The 22,143-nt window shown below is 44.0% G+C and overlaps 2 protein-coding genes and 1 non-coding gene across 24 annotated transcripts in view; 1 reads left to right on the top strand and 2 right to left on the bottom strand.

The window, feature by feature from the left end:
* The window catches only part of MAP7D3 (MAP7 domain containing 3), a 35,789-nt gene extending 21,186 nt beyond the window's left edge, over nucleotides 1-14,603 (top strand). For 4 of the 16 annotated variants that reach the window (XM_040266239.1, XM_040266235.1, XM_040266241.1 and 1 more), the window contains 11 exons: nucleotides 20-601; nucleotides 1,146-1,276; nucleotides 1,534-1,742; nucleotides 3,565-3,694; nucleotides 5,272-5,407; nucleotides 6,324-6,428; nucleotides 7,429-7,482; nucleotides 8,986-9,088; nucleotides 10,429-10,618; nucleotides 11,749-12,017; nucleotides 12,966-13,199. In XM_040266239.1, the coding sequence (XP_040122173.1) occupies nucleotides 20-601; nucleotides 1,146-1,276; nucleotides 1,534-1,742; nucleotides 3,565-3,694; nucleotides 5,272-5,407; nucleotides 6,324-6,428; nucleotides 7,429-7,482; nucleotides 8,986-9,088; nucleotides 10,429-10,618; nucleotides 11,749-12,017; nucleotides 12,966-12,973 (1,917 nt within the window). In that variant the 3' untranslated portion in view covers nucleotides 12,974-13,199. Of the gene's footprint in view, nucleotides 602-1,145; nucleotides 1,277-1,533; nucleotides 1,743-3,564; nucleotides 3,695-5,271; nucleotides 5,408-6,323; nucleotides 6,429-7,428; nucleotides 7,483-8,985; nucleotides 9,089-10,428; nucleotides 10,619-11,748; nucleotides 12,018-12,965 lie in introns of all 16 variants that reach the window. The other 12 variants (XM_040266246.1, XM_040266245.1, XM_040266243.1 and 9 more) reach the window with 10 other exon arrangements.
* Nucleotides 9,330-9,401, bottom strand: TRNAW-CCA. The gene has a single exon. It is a non-coding gene; the product is annotated as a tRNA-Trp (tRNA).
* A 3,709-nt stretch (nucleotides 14,604-18,312) lies between the features above and the next one.
* FHL1 (four and a half LIM domains 1) overlaps nucleotides 18,313-22,143 on the bottom strand; it is a 64,599-nt gene continuing 60,768 nt past the window's right edge. For 4 of the 7 annotated variants that reach the window (XM_040266225.1, XM_040266228.1, XM_040266226.1 and 1 more), the window contains 4 exons: nucleotides 21,555-21,724; nucleotides 20,961-21,147; nucleotides 20,192-20,391; nucleotides 18,313-19,839 (listed from right to left, as the gene is read on the bottom strand). In XM_040266225.1, coding sequence (XP_040122159.1) covers nucleotides 19,756-19,839; nucleotides 20,192-20,391; nucleotides 20,961-21,147; nucleotides 21,555-21,724 — 641 coding nt within the window. In that variant the 3' untranslated portion in view covers nucleotides 18,313-19,755. The remainder of the gene's footprint in view (nucleotides 19,840-20,191; nucleotides 20,392-20,960; nucleotides 21,148-21,554; nucleotides 21,725-22,143) is intronic. The other 3 variants (XM_040266230.1, XM_040266231.1, XM_040266229.1) reach the window with 1 other exon arrangement.

Here is a 22,143-nt window from a genome sequence, read left to right as displayed (position 1 = left end):
CATGAAAGAACACCCCAAGGTGAGCGTGGATGTAGTCGTGGAGGAGAACACGAAAGAACACCCCACGGTGAGCGTGGACACACTCCCAGAGGAGAGCATGAAAGAACACCCCACGCTGAGCGTGGAAGCACTCGTGGAGGACAGCATGAAAGAACACCCCACGGTGAGTGTGGAAGCACTACCAGAAGTGAATATGGAAGGACCCTCTGCAAATGTGCAAGCATCACCTGAGACAAGCGAGGACTTATCCCTTGAAGCACAGGTGGATCCATCCCTGGAGGTAAGCATGGACTCATCCCCAGATAGGAGTGTGATCCCATCTGCTAAAGTGAGCATGGACTCATCCCAGAAGGTGAGCACGGAAGCATCATCTGAGGCTAGCGTGGACTTATCTCCCGAGGCGAGCATGGAAACACTCCCTGAGGAGAGTGTGGAAACATCCCCCAAGGAGAGTGTAGAAGCAGTCTCAGAGACAGTCATGGATGCACTGCCAGAGAGTGTGGAGGTGCTCCCCAAGGAGACCACGAAAGGGCCTTCTGAGGCAAGTGTGGAGGTGCCCCTGGAGACCTCCCCTGAGGTGAACATGGAAGTGTCTTCCAAGGTAAAGTGAAAGATTTTCCACAGGTTCGACAAGTGCCTTTCATTGACAGATTTTCTATTAAAATCTATTATTTTTTGTTGTATAGATGATGATGGGTCAGAGTTCACAACATACAGCATTCTATGATAAAATATATTCACTTTAATGATTTAAAATTATCTGATACTCATTGTCTCAGAGTTTCTCCCTAAAGCTGGAATAATAGATAATTTTTAATAGAAGGGATAAAATATAGTGGTTTATATGAATTATGTTTCTAAACTCTGAAGGAATGTTTTGAGAACTATTGCAGAGCTCAATTAGGATTTACAAATAAAATTAAGTTTTGAAGTAAAAGAATTCTTTTAAATTATTTCTATGACCTGTTTGAATTGTACAATATAAAATGTTAGTCTGGAAGAATGAATGTCTGTACCTAAGTCTCATGCATGAAAGGAGAATTGGGATTTTAGGAGCATTTTATTCAGAATTTTTTTCTTTTGAAAGGGCAGCCGCAAAAGGTAATACTAGTAATTTTTTTATATGATCGTATTGATTTGTTCAGAAATCAAAAATGGACAAACAGCCCTCAAACCCTGTTACGAAGAAGCGCGTACCACCATCGCAGATACCGTGTTATAGATGGTCATCATCTCCTACGAGAAGGTGGCATCCACCATCTCCCACCAGTGCTAGGTAAGTAGCTTATTTGCAGCTGTTCCTGATATATGTTTTACCAGGATAAACCTCGCATCAGTGTTTCATAAATAATGTAGTATGCATGGTAACAAATATAAAGGGAAAAGCCTTTAAAAATGGATTTACCTTTTCTCTATTATAAAATATCATATCATGTCAAGACGTTATAGTGTGTGAAATGGTACAGTAAAAATCAACACATATATATTATAAAGTCATACCAGACTTCCTCCATTAACTGTTTTTTTTTCCAGTAGGCAAATTCAAAAGAATTGCCCCTCGTCACCTTCACCTGGCACGTCAAAACAATCGACCCAGTTTTGTTTTTCCTATAAAGTAATTCCTATGCAGCGTACTGTATTTGCACAAAATGCATTAGGTACTACGGGAATGAAAAGCAAAGCTGTTCCTAACACCATTAACAACTCTGAGGCTGCAAGCCAAAAGGATATGATCTGTGAAGGTGAGTTCTCTCACTAACAAGTTCATTAAGGTAGTTTGGGAAGTGTCATTGTTATTTTATTCCCCAGTTCAGAGAACTATAGGAAGCAGACTTTCATTAAAGAGCATTGCACCAGTCACACTGGCACAATGCTTGTTTTTTCTTGCTGCAACTTCTGATTGAGCCCCATTTTTGGAACTGATGTTTAGTGTATACAGATGGGTTGGATGAATGTCATGGTCTAGGTGGTCCCTGCAGTTCCTTCCAGCTCTGATAGTGGATGGCCCTTAGGTATTTTCCATCCTTGGAGACAGCGCATCCAGCCATTTGTGGCTGAGCAGGTTTCTATCAGGAGCTGTAGGGTAGTTTTTATGCATAGAGCATAGCATGTGTCAGGTCAGTATGTGGGTTACAAAAAATACCATACTGGTTTTTTGACTATCACATGCATTCTTTTTTTTTTAATTGAAGTGTAGTTGATTTAAAATTTTGTGTTACTTTATGGTGAACAGCAAAATGATTCAGATACACATATATAGATATTCTTTTTCATATTCTTTTCCATTATAGGTTATTATAAGATACTAAATATAATTCCCTGTGCTTATGCTCAGTCCAAATGAGGTATAAATCTTTTATTTTTCTTTTTTGGCCATGTTGCACAGCTTGGGGGATCTTAGTTCCCCAACCAGAGAGTGAACCCAGCAGTGAAAGCAAGCAGTCAAGTAGGACCTTACTGTTTATTTTGTATGTAGTAGGGTGTATCTGCTAATCCCAAACTCCTAATTTATCCCTTCCCCCCTGCCTTCCCCTTTGGTAACCATAAGTTTGTTTTCTATGTCTGGGAGTCTGTTTCTGGTTTTTTTTTTAATTGAAATATAATTGATTTATAAGAATTTTCCACAGTTTGTTGTGATCCAGACAGTCAAAGGTTTTAGCATGGTCAATGAAGCAGAAGTAGGTGTTTTTCTGGAATTTCCTTGCTTTTTCTATGATCCACCTGCATTACTTAATTTTAAATACACTCATGAATTATGCTTTTTGAAGGAATTACACAGTGAATTCTTTCCAACAGAAACAGTCTTTTTATTATGGTTTATTTATTCCTGATTTCTTAAAATCCTCATTTTCATATGTAGTTTATTTAAAACAAATTTGTCACATGAACTAAAATACTATGCCTGCATGTGGTCGCCTTATTTTACTGATAGTCTTGGTTTCTTTGGTTATCCACAGTTAGCCACTTTATGATCAACCAAATATATTAACATACTGTTATCAACACTTAGTGAAATAATATTTATTTAATAAAAATGATGCACAATTTTCAGAATGTATGCTGAATATATTTTTGTTTAATTGACTTAAGATTTGTACACTTCAGGGAATTCCCTGGCAGTCCAGTGGTTAAAGACTTGGTGCTTTCACTGCTGGGTTCATTCCCTAGTTGGGGAACTAAGATCCCCCAAGCTGTGCACCATGGCCAAAAAAGAAAAAAAAAAGATTTATACCTCATTTGGACTGAGTATAAGCTTATCTTTCTCCATATTCAGTATGTCTTAATCTTTTTTTCCATAGAGGTAATTTAGTCAGGTATCTCAAAACAGCTAAACCAAAGCAGGAACACATTATTTCTGTTCTTCTGTTAGTGGCTTGGGGTGGCCATGAGGGCATAGGAATTGGGCTTTTGAACAAAAGCTGTTACATAAATCACTTATAGTTTATCATGGACATACTGTTGGGGTTTTTTTTAAAACATTGTACATTGTCTTGCACCTCTTTGTTGGACATAGAGGTAGTAAGTTCCCTAAACTTAACTGTTTTGCATGTTAATTTAAACTAGAGTCTGGTAATAAAGGCACACCAGGACCTAAGAATGCTGAGGAGGCAACAAAAATTTTGGCAGAAAAACGACGCCTTGCTCGTGAGCAAAAAGAAAAAGAAGAAAGACTACAAAAAGAGATGGAACAAAGGTTGGCACAGAATCATCCTTCCTATACAGTAAATCTTGGTTGGGACCCAAATTCTGAAAGTCATACTTTATCTTTAAGTTAGATGTATATAAATTCTCAAAGAGAACTGACTTTTTCTTCAATGTGAATCAACGTGGGGAACATTTCAAGCAGACAGGACGCTAGTGTAGATGAGTATGTGTTCCTCTTTAGTCTCCGTGTGTCACGTGCTCTTGAGGTGTGCTGTAAAGATGCAGAAAGAGATCTGCCTTCACGTTAAGGGTGTCGCTCTCACAGTAGCACCTGAGTGATCACCCAAGACTGTTTCTGTTGGCATTCACTGGTGTCAGCCCCTTTCTTTATTTCAAAAGTCCTTTATAACTTTAGAATTTGTAAACCTGTTTATGAATAAGTTGCATGCATCATGACCCTTTCCTCCTAAATACTTCCCTGTATACTTTCTAAGAAGAAAAGCATTCTCTGATGTAACCAGGGTATTAATAACTAAAATCAGGAAATTTATTATTTTATTTTCTAATCCAGGGTCAACATACAATTCAGTTTGCTATTTGTCCCAATGACAGTCTTCTTTTTAAAGGTTTTTAAAATGACAATTCTTTCTTAAAAGTTAACATGTGTGTGTAATAGGAAACTAAAAAACACAAGAAGCAAAAAACAAAGTCATCCATAATCACAAGCAGTTTACCTTTTGATGTATCCTTCTGCCAGTGACATTCTTTATATAATCTTTTCAGTTCAGAATTCAGTCCTTAAACAGTTTATAAAAAATAACATATACACACACATAGTAACTGGTAAAGCAACTTTGCTTGAAACTTTTTTATAAGTTTGAAATGAAAAAGTTATCCCCCCAAATTTGTAAACCTGGAAAAGATACTTCTTTATGTTTTACTGGGTTTCCAGTGACCTGTGGGCTGCAAATGTCATATACAGTTGTGGGCTACTTCAGTCTAAAGGTTTCTTGATCTTTGATCTTGAGCTCCATTTGATTTGGGTCCCTGTAATGTAAACCTCTGTCCACAACCTGCAAAGAATAATAACTGATGTTGTTTTTAACTATTATTTTTGAATCACAATCATATCCTTTCCGTGTACCTTATATGGGTTTGGGAGAAAGGAAGTGACATTTTGAATAGCAAAAAACCCTATAACGTGAAGAAGATTATTTATTAGTTCATGTAAACAGAGCTAGTTTCACATTTTAAAAGCCCTGAATACCAGTCATTTTGATTAAACTTTCCACCAGACCCTTCTGTAAATTCCCTCTCTCACACCCCCATGTGAGATCAGGTGTGAGCATACATCTAGCACAGTTAAGAAGGAGTGATTATATGTGTGTGTGTATGTGCGCATTTGTGTTTTAAGATGCAAAGTAGCCCACTACTTGATAAAAATCTTTTTCTTCTCCTAAGGGCTAGTTCCCCCTATTTAAATAGGTGAAATTATGCACATCCTGTGGAATAACAAAGAAAATGTAGGGAATCTGGTGTAAATATAAACTGTATTACTATACACAAGCAGCTTCACTATAAAAACTGCACATAAAAAGAATTATTATTTAATTTCATTTTCATCAGGAAAATGAAAGATGTAGCAAAGAAAGTGGATGAAGGTCAAGAAGATGAGTTTTCAAAATTTGGAGATGGGCAACAACCGAAGGAGATGAAGAAGAGGGAAAGTTGGGAGCAAGAAGACCAAAAAGTAGAACTCCAGGTTTGCTGGCTCTCCTTGAGAACCAGATTGTAAAATTCAATAGAAACCCAAAGCAAAAGTCTGTTTATCCAAGAAAGAAAATGACCAGATGCTGCATGCTCTGGTTGCATTTTTACCTTACAGTCTAGCTTTTACCTGGTGTTGCTGTCAGTCCTCCATTACCATTAGCAGAATCCTGGAATGTTTTCCAGGTGAAACAAAAGCAGCAAATTACCGATTAGCAGTCCTCTAGTTTATCTACATAAATAATATTACAGGTTGGCTTCAAGAAATCCAAATTGCTCACAGAGATTAAATATTCTGTGTGATATTTCCCAATCCTGCATTCTGTGGTGACATACCTGTACCATCCCCCTAACAGATCAGTTGAAAATTATGAATGCCTCAGCAATTCACCAATTAGAATGTCTCACTAGTGTAAGTTAAATCACTTAGTAAATAAATCCCAAAACTGAGCTCAGACAATATTCAGCGTAAATTATTATTCTAGCCTAATTTATATAACAGTTTTAGTGTATCACTTATCAAAATCAGTTATATGTTTCATAAATGACTATGCATTTGCATTCCTTGAGAAAGTATCTGTAAGAATCCTCTTGGTGCTTTTGAAGTATAAGACTTGGCTCCTGGTACCTGTGTCAGTGGAAGACTACACAGTCACATATTTCAAAATGATAGTGATCTGACAACCTTGAGGTCCTGAAGGGGATTAACATGCCTTCTAAATCTCTAGCCATAATAGTTAGCCTAGTTCTGTACATTTTTGCTAACACTTTGAAAACTGATGATCCATGAATATTGTATATATGAGTACTCTCAATCCAAAGGTTACATTTTATTTTGGATAACATCTTACTGTTGCACTGTTGTCATTCAGATATTGAGAGTCAATGATATTTTTATACAAATTTCCTAGAAAAGTGACGCCAAAATAAAAGCTCAGGAGGAGGCTGACAAACGCAAGAAGGAGCATGAGAGGATTATGTTACAGAATCTGCAGGAGAGATTAGAAAGAAAAAAGGTAAGCCTCCTCTCTGTTGGGGGATTTGATTCTTTGTTTAAAACAATGTTGGACACATGATTCCAAACTATGTTTTTAAAAATGACAAGTGATATGCTACCTGGGGTTGTTTTTCCTCTATACTCTCTCATCTTAGGATCTGACTCCTTCTCCCTAGAATGGCCTCCTCTTAATAACCATAGTTCTTCCTTGTGGACCACTGATGACCATCACAGGGATGTCTCTCTACAGCATACACCTGGGAACAAAGTTCCTTTGAACAGAATCCCTTGGGTCATGGTAGGGGTTGGTAGAAGTTTGAGTTTTTCCTAAACTGGGCTGGAAATTGCAATAACTGAGCTTGAAGAAGCAGAAGGTGGGGGCTTCTCAGAGAGGCCAAGATGCAGGCTCTTTCTAAGGTTGGACTGCAATTTGTATAACCCATGTGTCTCATCTGGGAGTAAGGAAGACCTCAGACCAGGGTGAGGGACTTCCCGGCCTCTCTGTCAGGAGATCAGTCACCTTGAGGAGGCCAGAGAGCTAGAGCTCTCCTTACCTTCAGGAAAGAATGGAACTCTTAGCCTTCCTGCATGTGCTCCTAGTAACACAGCCCGTGACAGCATTGCATCGTTGAGATGCATTCTTTTCATTAACATCAGCTTCACTCATGATGTGTTTAGACAAAAATCATGTTCACAAGTTCTGATTGGTTTGCAATAATATGTGCTTAATCTAGTAATAAATTTCCACATTGGCAAAATCAGGAGTGAGAAGTCATTTGGATTTCTGCGTTAGGGTAACAAGTACACTTGTCACCATTCAGAGTGTTTTCTAGATGACGGACCGTGAAACTGGGCTTGGAGGAAAGTGCCCACCCAGCTGCTGGCCCAACATCTTGCATTGACTTTGGCACAGACAGCAGTATTGTCTGCTTCTGGAACATGGAAATAATCAACTTCTTCAGGACCAGTGTTTTGTTTTTAATGTTTTCATGTTTGAATTTTATTTTTTTTAAAAATAGAGAATTGAGGAAATTATGAAGCGGACGAGAAAGTCAGATTCGAATGCCTCAAAGGTAGTCTGTGTGTTCCTACCAGCAGTGTATAAGAATTCCTGTTGTTTTACATTCTTGCCAACTTTTTAATTTTTGCCAGTCTCTGGTGCTAATGAAATAACATTTCACATTTCCCTGATTATTAAAAAGGTTGAGCATGTTTTTTCCCATCTTTAGTTAGCTTTCATGTTTTTTCTTGTGTGGAATCCTTTGTTTAGTCTTTTGCCCAAAACTTTCTGGCTGACTTATCTTTTTCTTACTCATTGGTAGTTCTTTAAATGTTCTAGATACTTCTCCTTTCTTGCTTGTATGTGTTGCAGATACCTTCTCTCAGTTTGTGGCTTATCTTTTCTTATTGGTGTTTGCTGCTACATAGATATTCTTGATATTTCACATCATGGAATTTTATCAATATTTTTGGATGACTAATGGAGTTGAGTCCCATATTGGCCATTTGGGGATTCACTTTGGTGAAGTGTCTTTTCAAGTCCTTTGCCCCTGTTTCTATTCAGTCACTCGCATTTTTCCTACTGATCTGTGGGAGAATTTACAAGATCTGCTTCTGAGCCCCTTTGATATCTGTACTGCAGGTATCAGCCCCCAGGCTATAGTTTGCCTCACACTCTCATAATGTCCTTTGATGAACTGAAGCTTATTTTAATGAACTCAGATTTAGCATTGTTTTTTTTTTTTTATGGTTAGTGCTTTCAGGGTCTCTCATAAGTATTTGTTTATCCCTCCCCCAATGTCTTGTCTTTTGATGGTTTGCATTCTTCTCAGATCTTTTGGGGGGCTTCCCTGGTGGCTCACTGGTAAAGAATCTGCCTGCTAATGCAGGATATGGGTTCAGCCCCTGGGTGAGGAAGATCTCCTGGAGGAAATGGCAACCCACTCCAATATTCATGCCTGGAGAATCCCAAGGACAGAGGAGCCTGGCAGGCTACAGTCCCGGGCTTGTGAAAGAGTCAGACACAACTTAGCAACTAAACAACAGGTCTTTTTATCCCCAGATTCTTTGTTCTTTACCATCTGAGCTACAAAATTGATATTTTGCCTATTTAAAATTGCCTAGTTGTGGTCATTCACATCATTATGAAAATTTAGAATAGAAATGTCATTTCTGAAAAGTGATGGCAGTTACCCTCTCAGAGAGCAGGTAGCACATTGACTTGAGAACTCCTGCCTCAAGCAGCAGCCAAGAACATTTTAGCCATGGTACCACCTGAGCTTACGGCTCCAAGGAGGCAGAGCCTTTACACCATCCCAGAGCTGTTGTCCCTTGGCTCTCATTCAGGGAAGTCTACCATTTTTGGCTGTCTTTCCATAGCTGAAAGACACAACTTGGGTCACCTGTCCTGTCCTTTGTAGATTCTTGGGGCTAAAGAGGTTAGATTCCTTTTTTACCTTTTAATTGAAATGACAAAAGTTAGCAGTCAGTCCAGGCATGAAATCTGTCTTCTCTGAAATAACTGTCAGGATGATTGAATGGTAGATGCAGTCTTGACTTTCTTCTCTCGTTTGTAGGCTACAGAAACATTGAGCGGTGATGCATATGAGGAGGACGAGGCAGATGATGAGGACGATTCAGAAAGTGACAGTGATTCCTGTGATGACATGCATCCATCAGGTTTGCTTGCCTTTTGAGTTCTCAAGTGAAGTCACTCAGTCGTGTCTGACTCTCTGCGACCCCATGGACTGTAGCCTACCAGGCTTCTCTGTCCGTGGGATTTTCCAGGCAAGAGTACTGGAGTGGGTTGCCATTTCCTTCTCCAGGGGATCTTCCCAACCCAGGGATTGAACCCAGGTCTCCCGCATTGCAAGTGGACTCTTTACCCTCTGAGCCACCAGGGAAGTTCAAAATAACACTGTGACCCCGACATGATTTGAACACGCAACCTTCTGATCTGGAATCAGACGCGCTACCATTGCGCCACGAGGCCTTCCCTTTGAGTTCTATTCGTCACCATTTAGGAGCTAGACTGTCTAGGTTCATCCAGACTTCCTCTGCTTGTGAGCTGTTTGACTTTAAGCAAGTTACTTAACCTCTCTGTGTTCAGTTTTCCTATCTGAAAAGGGGGAAGCTAATATTGTTCTCCTGGGGTGGGCATGAGATTGCAGTGAGATCCCGAAGTACTAAGAATGGTGCTTGACACATGGTAAACTCTCAATAAATATTAGCTGCTACGACAACTGTTCTTTTGTTTTGTGCTGAGAGACTGTAGATGGCAGCTCTTTCTCAGCTCAGTGCGAGGCTTGCTAGCACCTCACAGTTCAGGACCCCATGTGGCATTCATGACTGACCACAGGTAGAATGCCACTCCCTGCCTCACAGAGAAAATGAGGATCCTGGCGTTACAGTGCCCCTAAGGTACATTGTTGAGTCTCATTCCCTGGTGAGTGTGAACCACAGTAATGGCATTTGAGAAAACACAGTTGGTCCACCCTTTATGCCTTAGCGGGTATCAGGCACATGGGAACCCTGCTAGCTACTGGGGCCTCGAGGAACCTCAGCCAATGGGGAGCCAGACATGAGCAGATGGTGGTGCTGCCACATGCTGGTTGCACTAAAAGGAGTTAGGCCAGAATGTCACTAGAACAGGAGCAGGAGCAGCAGAGGGGTGGGCTGGGCCTTAGGCCATTGAGAAAAGTTAGATCAGAGGTGAGACTAAAATGAGAGGGTCATCAGAAAGAGGGACAAGAAGCACGGAGCTGTCCTGCCCTCTAGCCATCATTACTTTCTGGCAGAGGAGAGAGGGCACGTTCCTTCAAGGTGGCCCTTGGTGCTTTCAGGGCACAGTGGGCTTTTGCTCTGACCCTGCCTCCCCAGAGTCCTGCCTCCAGACAACTCCTGTCTTCAGGTAGACGTCCCTTGCCCAGACTGGCAGGCTCACAGCCTTCACTTTGCTTGTCTTTATTGTTGAAACTCCCATTTTAATCTTGCTGCCTTTTTTTTTTTTTTATCTCTAGCTACTATAAATGGCATGGATTCATCCACAAAACCAAAAACACATTTTAAACATGTGAAGAACACTAGCAAGTTTTTAGATGTGGCTTCTAGCCACATCCATAAAGAGACCAAAGCATTTTTAAATACTGACATGAAAACCTTCAGACCAAAAGGAGTGAAAGACTCTTTGAATCAGACAAAGAGTACCAGGTGAGTCACTCAATGAGTTTATCAGAATACACCTGGGAGGGGTTATGATTGGCATCCTTAGAATGATGCACAAGATTACTGACTGCACTCTTAGTTTGTCCCAAACACTATGTCAAGTGCCCTACTTCTAGGAACAAACTCAGTAAGGATGAGCATCCCCCTCCTTACAGACTTGAAGACTGAGGCATGGGCTTCCCTGGTGGCTCAGTGGTGAAGAATCCACCTGCCAGTGCAGGAGACATAGGTTTGATCCTTGATCTGGCAGATCCCACCTACCCTGGAACAACTAAGCCCAGGCACCACAATAATTGAACCTGTGCTCTAGAGCCTGGAAGCCACAACTAATGAGCCCCACTTGCCACAACTACTAGGGTGTGGCCCTTGCTCCACAACTAGAGAAAAGCCCGTGTAGCAACAGATTCCAGCACATCTAAAAAATAAACAAAATTATTTTTTAATGAAAGAAGACAGAAATGGAGAGATTATGAGCCTTATTCAACCCAGCATCCCACAGTTCAAGGGCAGAACGTAAATTCAACCCAGAAATACCTGATTCCATTCTGAGTTTTTATTCACACTGGTTAGTGTTGTCTCATACAATCAGGGAAGGGGACGTTGAGTGACTGCAGTGTAACAGACATTTTATCTGTCTAAATTCCCATTGCAACTCTGGGCATGATGTTAAAGTTGTCATTCATTGTACATTTGGGAAACTGAGGGTCAGAGGTAAGGTCAGAAGAACAGGACCAAATTCTTAGAAAGGAAGGCTCATTGGGTGATTGCCTGAAAAAGAGTGTTACTTGCCACTGAGGAAAGATATCTGGGAGCCATTTTATAGCGTAACCTTGAAAGTGACATCACAATTTCTGCCATAAATACCACCATTTCAGAAGGGGAAACTGATTTTTTTTTTTAAATCCCAGAGACCAAACAACTCAGATAATTCATGATCTAGCTAAATTTGACTTGAAGGTTAAACTCTTCTAAACTTCAGTTATTTCTATCATCAATCTTGTGGACCACAGTTATCCTCTGAATCTGAGTTTTAGTGTATTAAAATAATAAAGCTTCTGTCAGGCAAAGCCTTGGTTTGGGGACAGTCAGGATTATAACCAAATATCTCTTTCCAGATCCTCCACCAAAAGACCAACCAACCGAGCAGCAAAAACTGAAAAGGCGGAAGTCAGCAGCACTGTGGGACCTGCCAAGAGTTCCCGTTCAGAGGTACAGAAGTGGATGTGCGACCAAATTATCGACTTCTCAAGAGAGGCAAAACCACCTGGGTCCAGTTTCCCTCCTGAGAGCCCAAAACTCCAGCCGAGAGGCTCCATGACATCCTGCCTGAGTCACTGGCCACCTACAGACAAAAACATAAGCCAGTCTGTGCCTGCTCCATCAGGTAAGGCCTTCACCCATTTCTACAACCCTTCTCTGTTTCCAGCTGTGCCAGGGCTTGGCACCATGTAACTTTGGAGGCGAGGGAGAAGACAGTGGTGGGTCTAAAGCTAGGTTGAAGAGCCCCCCCATTAGTTAGTTTTGAGAACATTCATGACATGACCAATTGCTAATATACAGAGTAGGTTTGTTTCAAACAGTGGACTCCTCTGCACTCCTGATCCACTGGCTGCTCTTCAGCACTCAGATCATTTAGGGTGGCGGTGGTGGTGGTATAGTTGCTGCTGCTGCTGCTGCTAAGTCACTTCAGTCGTGTCCGACACTGTGTGACCCCGTAGACGGCAGCCCACTAGGCTCCCCTGTCCCTGGGATTCTCCAGGCAAGAACACTGGAGTGGGTTGCCATTTCCTTCTCCAATGCATGAAAGTGAAAAGTGAAAGTGAAGTCGCTCAGTCGTGTTCAACTCTTAGAGACCCCATGGACTGTGGCCCACCAGGCTCCTCTGTCCATGGGATTTTCCAGGCAAGAGTGCTGGAGTGGGGTGCCATTGCAAGTCATGTTCTACTCTTGCAACCCCATGGACTGTACCCCGCCAGGCTCCTCTGTACATTTAATTCTCCAGGCAAGGATACTGCAGTGCTTTGCCATTGCCTTCTCCAATTTAGGACAGAGGGTTGGTGAATTTTTTGGAATTAGTCCCTCAACTTCTGTTTCCAAAACCAAAAGGTCTAGGTTTTTCTTCCCTTGAGAAGCTCTGTTTGAAATTGAGAGGCAGCTTCGACCCATTTGGAGGTTGGGGAGCATTTATAAGAGCACCAGTATGGCAGCAACTTGGGGTGGAGGGCCTGCTGCTGAGGGTCCCAGTCCGGCCTCAGTGTGGGGCGAGGATCCACTTGGTATGGAACCAGTATCTTCACTAATAAACCTTTCTTTTCTTTTTCCCTCTGTTCAGATATGTAAACCTTTTCCAGCCTAGAAGAGAATCCATTCTCCACTCTGGATTTTGACCTCCGGGCCCACCTTTCAAAATTTCTCTGCTTCCTACATGAACCCAGCAAAGAAAATGACTCTCAAAAAAAAAAAAAAAACATCATCTTAACATATCTCAGAAGATACACATATCATCTTGAGTCTTGCCTATAAGCAAGGGTTCTAAGTAAAGAGTCATGTCATTTTGCTGTAAAAATCTCCATTGTCTGTCATTCTTGTATTTTTGTGCCAACACATTTGTGTATCAAGTGTGTCTTTGTAAAATGTTCACTCTTAAACATATATAAAATGCTAAGAGAATCTTACACCAAAAGAAAAGTTTTTTGTCAGTACCTATTTGAAATCTTAAAATCATGTTTACTGCATTTAACAATTAATTTGTTTTAGTTGTTTAGTTGCTGAGTCGTATCTGACTCTTTCCAACCCTATGGACTGTAGCCTACCAGGCTCCTCTGTCCATGAGATTTCCCAGGCAAGAATATTGGAGTAGGTTACCATTCCCTTCTCCAGGGGATCTTCCTGACCCAGGGATCAAACTCACGTCTCCTGCATTGGCAGGCAGATTCTTTACCGCTGAGCCACTAGGGAAGCCCCAACAATTGCTTTAATTTAGCAATAAAAATTCACATTCAGTCTGGGAGAGAACATAATGGGTCTTAAGGGTCTCAAGATTCCTCACACAAGGTTTGTTGGGTTGTTCTTAATATACAAATACAGAAAGTTGCAAGATAGAGTAAATCACATTTTATCATTAATGTATGTTTGTTTCTAACTCTGCCATAGTCTGCCAGTCCTGGGCACAGACACTGGTACCTTCAAATGCTGGTGGTCCTAGAAGGTGTAATTTTTTTTTTCATCTTTCCTGCTTTTGTCAGCATTTCATTTTGGAACTACATATTGAGGTTTATAAAAACTTGTTATTTTTATTGTGTACATAAGATGGTATTTGGCTGTTGTCTGATGGCGTTTGTTCAATTCCTCTGCATGTTTACCATGCATAATCTTTTTCTGCTTATGTTCTCCAGACCTGCCGTTCAGTATACACTCAGGCTTGAGATGTGGAACCAAAATTTGTTTGCCTTTCTCTAGCCACTAGCTGCTGGTGTGTAAAGGAGCAATGTTTTTCTTCGGTCCCCACTGTAGATAGGCACAGCACGTACCCAGTGGACATGCACACATGTATACACACGTGTACACAGGATATATGTTTCCTGCAATCCACTGAATCATGCTTAAATGACTGACTAAAACTTGAATTCAGATTAGTTGTCCGAATGCTAATGAGTTTTCTGCTGGGTCACAAATGAAGCAGGCCCATCTTCCTTTGTAGCCACCAGTCTTGAATTAGTAAAAGGAAGTAGTTATTCTTTCTGATTCCCTAGTTCTTTCCTATTCAGAGTACTGTTATCTTTGTTATAGATCAGAGCTTGGTGCCTTAGATTTTAAAACCTTATATACACAATCTCTTTTATATAAAAGGCAGAGACAATCATTGTAACAAAATGTGTTTCGGATATTTTTCTGCACAAATTTCACACGTTGAAACACTGTTAAACCTTCATATGTGTGCTCTATGCAATAAACTTTGCAGGTAAAGCAAGTTTTCTTCATGTTTTAATAGCAAAAAATGTACTGAAGGTGGTATAAAGGTGACACCAGCTTGTAACCAAGCTATGAACACAGGCAGGCAGTATGTTAAAGTCATCACATCCTCTGATGCCCCTCTGCAGCTACTTAGTGGTTTGGCAGTGTGCCACCGCATGTGACATTAAGGTGTGAATTTTGAACTCTGGTTTTCTCCCTGCACCTGTTTCAGTGCTTGTTACTCCTGCCTGTGATGGCTCTGACATATTTGAGGCCAGTAATTAAAGTATCTTTCTTTTTACTGTGGTAAAATTTACATGAGTGGCATTTAGTACATTTAAAACGGGCAACTGTCACTGCTGCCTAGATCCAGAATGTTTTCATTACCCTAAAAAGAAGCCCAGGACCCTTAAGCTGTCACTCCCCATTCCGCCCTGCACATCCCTTTTAAAGCTCATATCTGGTGAGCCACACGAGGAAAACAGTTGCTGTTGACAGTCTGCGTGTGTGCTCTGGCAGTCATTGTGCTCTGTTACACGCACATGATGTCATTGTTACTGTGTGTGGCCAAACCGCTGTTTGGATCTGCCCATAAATGTTTAGCTTCTACTCTGGAAACATGTTCTACTCCACTGGGTTTTGTGTTGGATAAAGGTGCGGTCCTTGTTTATCCCTGATCTGTGGCATCTGGTGCTTTGAGAATAGTGGCAGCCGTTCCCCACTTGGCATTCCGTGCCGGGCCATGCACTAGGATTGTTGAACCAGGGCATTCCTTGGTAAGCACACAACCTAAAACACCAGTATAGCGCCCTCCCGACGGCTCTGAGGTTTTGGACACTGACCCGGCCCCCAAGCTTGCCGTAGGCTGGCGTCCTCTGGGGACACACGGCTCACCTCACGTTTCCCTTGCTCTCCGGAGAACCTCTTGGTGCCCACTCCCCTGAGGACTAGGCCCATGGCCTCTCCCAGTATCACCCCTCTCCCCTCCCTAGTGTGCAGTTTCAATCCCCAACAACCACAAAAATGCAGTGAAAACATTGGAAAGATGCTGGACAAGTCTGAAGACCTGAATCCCACCTGAGGTGGCTGCAAGCCCACCAGGTGACTGCGCACATCACGGACCTCTCTGAGCCGTCTGGTGTGGTGAGTTGGGAGGCTGGGCTCCAATCACTGAGGGCCTTCAGTTCTCAGGAGTCACTGACTCACTGTGGCAGGAGCTAGAGGGTTGAGAAATGGGCATAGAACTGTAGCAGCAGCTGGTGCCAAGAAGCACAAACCTGAAGGCAGACTGTCCAGCATATCTTATTAGGGAATATCCAATAGCCCCTCCCGCCCCCACCGTTCACCCACCGTTCACAGGCCTGGTTGGTTGCAGACCACTTTGACCTTGGTCTCCCTTCCCACCAGTCTACTTTTGAGTGTTCCTGGATAGGCTTGTCTCATAATTTCTCAGACTGTTGTAATAACCGTAGTTACATGTTCTACATGCCAGATACTTGACAGGCATCATTTTAAACCCTCACAACAACCCTGTGAAGTGTGGGTATTCATTTTTCCCTAGGACACAGACTCGTGGAGGTGGGTATTTGTTCAATATTATACAACTAGAAAGAGGATCTGGTGCTCAAGTCTAATTCTAAAGTCTTGGCTTTTGCAGTGGGTAATATACTATCTTTGGTGCTAGAGATAAAAATAATTGCTAATGTTTGTTGAATAGTTTTCTTGGATGTTGCTTTTCTTGCATGCCAGTCAGTGGCCATGCTTAATAAATAAGCATTTGTATAATCATGTAATGTGCATGCGATTCTGCAAGGTAGGAATTCTGTCTTGTTTTACAGGCGAGGAAGCCAGCTCAGAGAAGTTAGGTGACCTGCCCAAGGTCTCATACTTAGGAAGTGGCAGTGCAGCCAGGATTGGAATCCAGGCAGTATGGCTGCAGAATTTATCTTGTTACCGAAAAGTAGATTATGTTCTTGATACTCTGATCCCCTTCATTATGAAGGAGAAGAGGGTTCTCTGCTGAAAATTCTGTAGCTAGACTTTCCCCTCCTTCCTCCTGAGTCTTAGGTTGTCATTGTTAAACTGGACTACTGAGCACTGAGCGTGGTGCCTCCCTCATTGTGATGTAGTGGACAGTGTTCTCCCCTATGGCAAGGCAGCGTCATACGCCTTATAGCCTGGGCTAGAGGTGTGCCCAGGGGTGTGTGACCTTCAGTTTTCTCATGTGGAAAAGTGGGGCACTGGTGCCAGTGTTGGCTGTGAAGCCTTGGTATAGTGGTATAAGGTGCTTTTCAAGTGTTAAGCAGTATCTAGGGGCCCAATGCTGGCAGGCCTGTTGCTGGGGGACAAAGGTGGAGCCTGGGATTGGCGGGAAGGGTGGAGGGGGCTACAGGTGACCTCAGGCAGGGCTGTGCAGGCTAGTCATACAGCTTTTTCTCCACAGAGCTCTTTAGCCCTGGCATAGGCCGGGGTTTTGCATGCCGAGTGGGATGGGAAGCAAAGGGTGATGGCATTGAGGATAAGATGGGGTCAGTGATAGGGTGGGTGTAGCATCTCGTGGAGGTGAAGATGAGAAGGGCTGAGAGAGGTAATTGAGCCATCAGTGGACTGGGGAGCTAAGAACTAGTTCAGTGAGATGAAGAGTGAGAACAGGAAGGGAGGGAATGCCGTCAAAGAGATGCAGGTACCAGTGCCGTGAAGGCCTAGGATTTCCCTGTGCCAAAGCAGCAGAGGTGGGGGCACTCGTGTCAGGGTCTCCCCCTGGGGCCCCCTTGGGCTCCAGCCCTTGCCACTGCCCATCACCCAGCTCCTTTAGGAAGCAGAGGGCCACCATCTCAACTCCCCACCTCACCCCTACTTCTTGGGGCCCCAGGAGATGACCCAATAGACACTTATAAAGAGTTTTAATGATTTTAACTGCTAATTTCTCTAGGGAAACACACAAGAGGCTGTTCTCCATTCATAGCAAAAACTTGCTACAAACAGGCCTTGATTCATAACGTGGCAAATGCTAGCTTCAAACACGTTCTGTCCTTTCATTACCCCGGGTGTGAGAGTTCCTCTGAAGACCTCTGCCTTTAGCTGAAATGTCCTTCCATCTGAGGAGCCTGCAGCAGACACCTGTGTCACTGGGCCTCCGGCACCATCCTCAAACAACTACGTGGTGTGGGCAGGTTGGATGCCCCAAGAACCTGAGCCTCAGGGGTGTGGCCATGAGCCATGATCTAGAAGCTACCTCTACCTCTGTCCACACCATCTCCACCTCCCCCACCCCTGAGACAGAGGGGCCCCAATGAGCAGCCTCCCAAATGACCGGTGTCCTTGAGCAAGAGGCCTGGCAATGGAGGAGTGGCCATTGAGGCACAGCAGGGCTCCACACAGCACAGGAAAAGGCAGTCAGAACACAGACGGGATGACTTCTCAACACACTTCAGCTGCAGTTCCCTTTCTGGCCGACCCCCTGGCCAACGGAAAGCAATGTGCTCTTTTTAAGGGTGATCAACATCTGGGAAATGTTATTTTGGGTCAGAATGGGGTTTTTCATTGTTATTGTTCTTAACTGGATCCAAGTGCTGTTACGGGGTTTCTTTTATCTTGTTTATAATTCACGTAATTGAACTGAACTGAGTATGTCCCTGAAGGAAGGAAAAGTCATTCAGGTTTCTGGATCTGCAGTATCACCTTAGAACAATTCCACCAAGCAGAATTAGAAGTCAGGAGGCAAGTTATTTATATGCTGCTTTATTTCTGTAAGGATACACGGAACCGTTAGATGATCATTGCTAATGACAAAATGTAGAAATGAGGCATTGGCTTCTCTAACCACTCCTACGAGAATGTTAGTATGCATTGTCATTACATGTGTACTCTTGATATCGTCTCATTATACTATGTAATATAACATTGTAGCTAGAATACAGTAAATAGGGGATCCTGCGACTCAGGTAAGCACTACGTGGAACTCTGGTTCTGCCTGTGGGCACAGTGGCCTCCATGCTCCTCTAGAGCCAGTTAAGCTCTGGAGGAACAGTCCTCAGAATCACAAGAGAAGGGAATTGGCAGGCCTGTTTAACACACCGACACAGAGCAGACAAGTACTATGTTACAAGGGATTCCACTCGTCACTGCTGGGAAATGTCATATCCATGTCAATGACAGTTCTGGTGCCTGCTCACCTACCCGTCTTGAGTTTTATGGTTACTTCTGTAGGATGAATTCAAAACTGTAGGAACGTATAAGGGGGCTAAAATATTCTCATGCAAGTCTCCAAACCCATAAACTATGTTGCTATTAATTAAAACAAAGGAATTATTAATTAAAAAAAGATAAAAGGACAGCTGGGTTAGTTTTGTTAAGCTTCCAAAAGTATTCGCTGTGATGATGTTCTTCTGAAACAGGCTCGTTTTCTCAGATCTGCCTACACTTTCCAAATCACCTGCACGTTCCATGCTTGAAAATAGGAACGCTCAGAAAACACGCCACACAGGGAAATCAAACGTTAGTACAGGGGAAAAGGTCAGTTGAGAATTACAGCTAAATTCAAATGTTAATTTTTTGGAAATTCGGATTAGTTATTTGAAAGCACGAAAAACAGAAGGTTTTGATGAGGAAGTTATTTAAACCATGCATTTCAGTAAGTTCTTTCTGCTCACAGAACAGGGTGAGCAGCTGAGTTGGAGCAGCCGCTGCAACTCTTGTGTTGTGTGATGACAACGTGGGTCCCAGCTGAGCCACAAGAGGTATCTCAGTGGGGCTTTATCTCTTAGGCTTCTTGCTTACATCACTAAGCAGCTACATGGTCAGCGCTTTTCTGCTCTATGATAAACATGCAGAAGAATCAACCTACCTAAGTATTTGTTTCCTAATTGCAGCTCTGGAGAAATAAACTTTGCTGCAGGCTTGCTTTTTGCTAAATCCTAATATGATCACTGTGTGCCCTTAACTCAAGTAATAACTGTAAAATGGGAGAAAAGACAGAAGGAGCAACTCTGAAGAGGTGAAAGGCCACTCTTGCCCTATGGGTGGTGCTGGGCAGAGGGCAAGGACACAAGGAACAAGACTCAAATTCCATTTTACAGGACAGGAGCCCCTGTCACTTTACAGCTTTTTGGCACAGTCGGGGCAATACACTTGCTCCTGATGGAAAACAAAGCGCTTGTTGGCCAGATTCACGGAGCATTTTTTGCAGTGGAAGCAGTAGTCGTGCCAGGATTGTCCTTCATAGGCCACCACACTGGAGCCTTTACCAAACCCTGTGGAGGAAACAGAAGCACACAAGAGCAACAGCTGAGTGGACACAGGTGGCAGGCAGGCGCCGCCTTGCCCATTCATGGAGCCGACAAGCACGCAGGCTGCATCCGCCCGGCGCCCGGCCACCCGCTCCACCGTGCAGTCCCCCACGCCGCCGGGACCTGAGAAGATGCCAGAGCTCCGCCGAGGGCCCCCCTGCTCTCCAGAACCCACATCCCCAGCCACCGCCATCGCCCTGTGACTGATGCGCACCGACCTCCCAGCACAACCAGTTTCTTTGATTTAGGTCAGGGCCATGGCATCAAAGTGGCCACCAGGAGGCAAACTTGGGCTGTTTGTGGGGTGTGCACTTACCGGGCCTCGAGGAGCTGCTAAGCTTCGATTTTTTCTATAAAGAACCACCACCCACGAGGGACAAGTCCTCTCTCCACCCGGATGCCTGCCCCGGAGGTTGGCGCTGGGAAACAGGGTGAGAGGCAAGCGTTTCCCGTGGCACACTGGGGGCTTCCTAGCTTTAGAGACTGGGTGGCTCACTCTTGACACAGTCCTTTTCCCTGAGGATGGCAAAAGTCTTCTCAAATGTACATTTCAAGGCTCCCCGGGAGATGGGAAAATTGGAGGCGGGAGGGGGGAGAGGGCCCAGGGCACGTGGACCGCGGCCGCGAGATGAGGAATGAAGTGATTAGCTCGGCTCCTGATCGCAAAAGAACTGCCCACTCGCACCTCTGAGCTAGCCTTCCACTACAGGGTGTTCTCATCCCAGCTTCTCACTCTCCGGCCTCCCTCCTCCCCCCTCCCCCACCCAAGCCCACCGTGCTCCTCTCCCTCCCCCAGCACCCCCCCACCCTGCGCAGTGCCTGCCCGTGGCCGTGGGTCTCAGGCTTGTGATCTCCGGCAGCGACGTAAGTTAGTCGGCAGTAGTTGTAAGTGTTCTGTGTTGCAAAGGCTAACCTGGCCTGGGGGAGAATCCAAACTACTTGGGGGCCTTCGGGACCACAATGGCAGGGGGAGAAGGGCATTCTTTGGGGCCTTTGTGGATGAAACCGACGACGTAGGAAAATGAGAGATGGTTACCATGCGCAAAACCTAGCCTGGCAGACTTAGCAAGGACTCTTTAGCCTACCAGTGATTGGGTTCTTGCATCCAGCACACTTCTTGGCCACAAAGTTCTTGTAGCAATCCACGCAGTAATACTGGTCCTCCACAGCAGTGAAACGCTGCCCAGCCAGCTTCTTAGAGCAGGTAACACACACAAAGCAATCGGCATGCCAGGGCTGATCCTGGTAAGTGATTCCTCCAGATGTGATGGCCTAGACCAGGGAGTGTAGCACCGGATTCAGATTCAACAACCATTTTGTTGAATGCCTACTACGTGCCAGGCACTGTGCTGGGCGCTCTGGTCTATAGTATCTCATTAAATCACCACAACGGCCATGGGAGGCAGGTGCTATTATTATCCGCCAGTTACAGTTGAAGACACTGAGGCTCAGAGAAGATGAGCCCCTGTGCAAGGTTACTACATAGCAACTGGGTGCAGGAGGCCGGCCTCCAGAGCCAGTGTGCCCTTGGACAGCCTGCCTTGGCCTGGGCGCTGCTTTCTACTACCACAGAGTGATAATTCCTACGTCACAGGGCTGTCGTGAGGATGGAAGGGGAGAGTGTATGTGCAAGTGCTCTGCAAACTGTCAAACACTGCTAGAACTCCCTTGACACGCACCTTGTTGCACTTCACGCAGTGCTTGGCAAACTTGGTCTCATGGCAAGTCACGCAGTAGAAGTCCTCCCCTTTAGGGAAGAAGCTTCCTGTCCCAATGACTTGCTTGCAGTTGCTGCAGGTGAAGCAGTCTTTGTGCCAGACAGTGCCCTTGTATTCCACGTTCTGATCTCCTGTGGGGGGAGGGGGAAGCGAAGGGGTAGCCCCACTGGCAGTGCCCTGCAGGGGGCTGCATCCACTCGGGGTGCTGCCTGGGCCCTCCAGAGTGGACAGAATGCAGGCCCTGCAGTGCGTGGCCCCATGCTTCCATTCACCTACCTGCGGGGAGTTCTCCACCACATCCTCCATGTGGTCATGCCCACCCAGACTCTGTCAGGAAGGGAACCCCGGCCGTAGTGATTTAGGGTCAGATGCCTGAATCCCCGCTCCCCCACCCCCATGGCCTTTGTGGATACAGAGATGCAATGTGACCCGGAATTACACCCTAAGGAAGAAGCATGCTTCGATCACTTACTATCCCAAATGAGAAAGCGCTACATACTTTTCACTTCCTTCTCTTGCCACAGACAGTTCTCTCCAGTGTTCTCTTAGC

This window comes from Oryx dammah, unplaced genomic scaffold, assembly GCF_014754425.2.
Source record: "Oryx dammah isolate SB20612 unplaced genomic scaffold, SCBI_Odam_1.1 HiC_scaffold_23, whole genome shotgun sequence".
Taxonomy (NCBI): Eukaryota; Metazoa; Chordata; class Mammalia; order Artiodactyla; family Bovidae; genus Oryx; species Oryx dammah.
The sequence above is the reverse complement of the archived record's forward strand: the minus strand, read 5'-3'. Positions and strand labels throughout refer to the sequence as shown.